The following is a 4,342-nucleotide window of genomic DNA, read 5'->3' on the forward strand; positions in this document are numbered from 1 at the left end:
GTTGAAACTTTTGAGCAGAGTAGCGGACCTGATAAGATATTAGACTGTCAATTATAAGTCCTTAGAAGAAGTGCTTTATTATTGTGCCTGCTCAAGGCTTTAAAGCTAAACTAACTGATTATTTCTGTCGTGATTAATTAATGAACAGGGAAAAAACCCTTACAAGGAAAACCCCATTTACATTCTATTCTATGTTAACCAATATATGCTCCGTATAGTTTTACTACGCTTATATATCGGACTCTCATTGATGACCTATTAATAATCCTACATCGCGGACCAGCTGCCCAGCTACAATCGATATCGATTTGTGTAAACTACAGGAAATTCACAAATCCATAAACTGAGAGACTGTAAAATAGTACTAGAATACTGTAAAATGATTGCGAATCTCGTGCGACCCATAGATAAGCCATGTCAAAATAACAATTCAATCGGTGGTTGTTGTCATACGTAGGAGTGACCTAACCCAGGAATGGCTTATTAGAGATAAGATCATACCAAATATGTGATGAAAATAAAGAGACACGAAAGGCTACATCATTGGTTCAGGATGCATAATAAATATCACGTTAGATTGTTGTCTATCTGCATTATACAACGTGCAGCAAAGTCATTGTTTGATATCACAACCTTGCGTCGGCAGCATACAAAATTGCATACTTGCATTGTACTGTACGTACCAAATTTTCGATATGTGGTAATATTTTTCTATACAATCATCTGGCTAATTGACGCTCAAATCTTTGCGAGAACATTCTGCCTTGACGATATCCAAAACTACCATATCATACAAGGTCAATACGCGGATACAAAATAAATTACCACTTGACGGGGTTATACTAGCTGAGGATTCTCGAGAACAGTCGATATAAGAGGCTCGGTTGTTGGTGTTGCTGTGTACAGCTGTATATCCCGCAAAGATTAACCTTGCCTATAGCTGATGCGGAAATTTGATTTAACTGTACACCCTCAAAATTAAGAAACGGGCACAGTGGGAGTCTGATACATGGGTCGGGTTTCCTAACATTGAACAACCGAAATGTGTTCGAATGTATCAAAGAGTTTGAAAAATCATCACATATGCCAACTAGCCTGCTATATGAAGGAATAGATATGAATATGAAGGAAAAGATATAAACATGCCATCCAGTCTAATGTATGAAGGCGGATTATATACAAAAGCAGATGGTGCTGAACAGAGGGAACACCTTTCTTCTGTGTGCTAATCAAAAATAATATTCTGAAAGCTCATTCGATCTGGTGCGAGATAGTGACCGACATAAAAGGCTATGTATGGCAGTACACATGCCGCGAATGGGAGCAGTGAGGTGATTGGTATCTAAAATCTCGTGGCCATACAAAGCTTACATACGCAGACACACCGCAACAGCTACAAAATACGCATGCTATGGAATTCCAACTTTTCGGGTTGAAACCAGCACTACACATTTTTCTCGTGCACTTTGATCGAAAACAAAATATGAAAGCTCATTCGATCTTGTGCAAAATAGTAATCGACATATGACCTGGCATATATAGTTACACACATGCTATGAACTTAACTTTTCGGGTTGAAACGAGTGCTATACAACTATTTTGCTCGTTTTGATCGAAAACAAATAAAATAGCAGCCAATACATGACTGCCACATACAGTCAGCGAAAGGGATCGGGGAGGCCGTTGGTACCATGTAAAGGCTATATATGCAGACGACACCGCAACAGCTGCAGAACATCGCATGCTCTAGTATTTGAGACTTCCGGTTTGGGCCCTGTATAATACATTATCGATGAAAGTGTTGGTATTGAGACTTGGTATTTTCATTCAAAGCCCCAAAAATGATAGCTGACGATTCGATGAATTTTAGAAATCTTGCAATAGTTCCGCTGTTGCGATTATTTATTCAAGTCTCAAGTACTAGTGACACCAACATACTCGTACCGATAATATAGATATTGCAAAGCTTTGCGTTCTCATTTTGATATCGATTTATTATCTCTGATCCTGCTTCTAATTATAATATGTACATGTATACAGTTCTATGCGTCTGATGTAATTTCGCTGGGCAAAATTCTATGCCGATTTTGCGCAAAGTATTCAGTCCTCATCATCGCTTTCATCGTTGTCTTGCTCTGCTTCTTCTGGAATATCTTCAGCGTCTACATCTGCCTCGGCATCTTCCTCGTCACCACCTCTTTTCGATTCCTCAGCCTTGCGTTCCTTCTTTTCTCGAAACACTGATTAGAATACCAAAGATACGGATTTGTGAGAAGAGAAAGTCAACAGTACGTAACTGTATTCTGTGTTGCTCAACCACTGTGAAGCGTAAATGTACAACAATGAATGATGCGCGCATATTATAACTTCACGTGCAAATAAGGTGGAACATACTTTTCAGGCTTTCCTCAAGCACCGGTTTAAAATCTTCGAATTCTAGTTCCTCCATAGCATTGATCACATCCATACCGCTGATTGTCTTGCGCTTATTCCTGATCGTCTCTTCATTTGCACTGTTTAAAACAAATCAATATTGACCGGCGATTTGTTTGCAAGATACATCTCAGATGTGTTGACAGTCGAAAGAGACAAGGGAAGCCAAAATGGGAACTCTTGTAGGCATATCTCAGGAATTGTGGAATATTACAGATGTTGCCCCGAACAGAGAACAGTTTGCATTCGAAGCCAATCATTGTGTGATATGAAGTATATATAAGCATAGACCTTGTTCCAAAGGCTATGATACTGGACGATAAATTTGAATATTGTCTAATTAATCTGCGATTGGGACGCGCAATCATACCAGATGAAGCACCACTCGAGAAAAAAAACTACACAAAAATCACAATTACAGAGGTGAACGGGTCGTATATGCCCGACACTAAACAATGTATAGCACCAACAATTGTATAATACAAAAATCTGGAAGAAAGAATATAATCGAGTGCACACTTTTAAGCTGGATGGTGCTTGGCCAGCTTTCTACTAAACTCTCGCGCGCTCCACATGTTAAGTACAATACAAAAATCTAGAAGGACGAAGATAATCGAGTGCACACTTTTAAGCTGGACGGTGCTTGGCCAGCTTTCTATTAAACTCTCGCGCGCTCCACATGTTGAGCACAGTGCCAGTGAGGAATAGGGAGAGGCTAAAGTGGACGGTGAAATCTGAATTATGCGCTAAGATCTCAAGTGGGCCAGGGATATTTCCTGGTAGTGGCCGACACACCCGCCTAGTCGGAGGACTCGAATAGAAGATTGCATAATTTTCAAATGTAAATACTTATATCCAACGAAATTTTCCCAGTCGGACATGCGCAGAACGAAAATGAGTTGAATATTAACGGGTCATGACGACAACTGACAGATGCAATATTCACTCAAGTATATACGAAAAGACGCAGGATCGAGTCGCATGGGCGCACGAATCGCTATAATATCAATTTAAACTACTACGAATAAATCGAACTGCCAGTACAGCTAACTCTTAGAATGTACCAACTTTTGACAATATACTTTATCGACGTTCCAATAAAATGGTTGCTGAATAGCAAATGAGCAAAGTGCCAAAGGCGAATCAAAGCGTGACATACTAGGTGGTTGCATGCACAATAAATTGAGTAGCAGCTTTCATCAGTGCCAGTTTGGCATCTTTCGCCACGGCTGCGCCTTCCGGAAGCTGTAATAAGGCACAAGCATGATAAGATACTACGTTATGAAGATTTCTCTAAGCCTCAGTATTCTCGATTAAAAAGTTCACTGAGCTTGGTATAAAGATCGTAGCTCATTCGTAAATACACGAAGACTTTTGTACAATTGTAAGAAATCATTGCGAAAAAAACAAAACAAGATACATCAACTTAAATATTGGCATGGGCGAGACAAAAAGAAAGGACGAAGTAAACAAATATGTGTACAGAACTACATGTAGACTCATGGCTTCGAGCCAGATTGCACAAATAATTATCATTTTCAACATAAATGACAGTAGTGATAATTTCCATTATAAGCATTGAACACAATTAGATGAATACAGGTACCATCTCCCACAAAACGGTATCAATACAATAGAAACAGGAACAACCCCACGCAAGAAAACAGTAGATACGACACATCAATACATATCGACAACATAGACAGGTATACGAAATAGAATATATTAACATTAACATAAACAAGACTATATTCATATGAATATAGATATAAATACAGGAATCTATATCTATATGTATATCTATATATATATATATATACATATATATATATATATATGTATATATATATATATATATACAGACACACAGACACAGACACAGACATAGACACACTATTATATATATATA

The 4,342-nt window shown here is 38.4% G+C and overlaps 1 protein-coding gene across 1 annotated transcript; it reads right to left on the reverse strand.

Moving 5' to 3' along the window:
* Positions 1 to 2,100: 2,100 nt before the first annotated feature.
* SARC_10534 (hypothetical protein) lies at positions 2,101 to 2,467 on the reverse strand (the record flags this gene model as incomplete). Its single annotated transcript, XM_014295420.1, has 2 exons — positions 2,101 to 2,240; positions 2,395 to 2,467. The coding sequence occupies 2 exons, from the start codon at positions 2,465 to 2,467 to the stop codon at positions 2,101 to 2,103; spliced, it is 213 nt and encodes a 70-aa protein (XP_014150895.1).
* Positions 2,468 to 4,342: the final 1,875 nt, after the last annotated feature.

Source organism: Sphaeroforma arctica, assembly GCF_001186125.1.
Source record: "Sphaeroforma arctica JP610 unplaced genomic scaffold supercont1.1286, whole genome shotgun sequence".
NCBI lineage: Eukaryota > Ichthyosporea > Ichthyophonida > Sphaeroforma > Sphaeroforma arctica.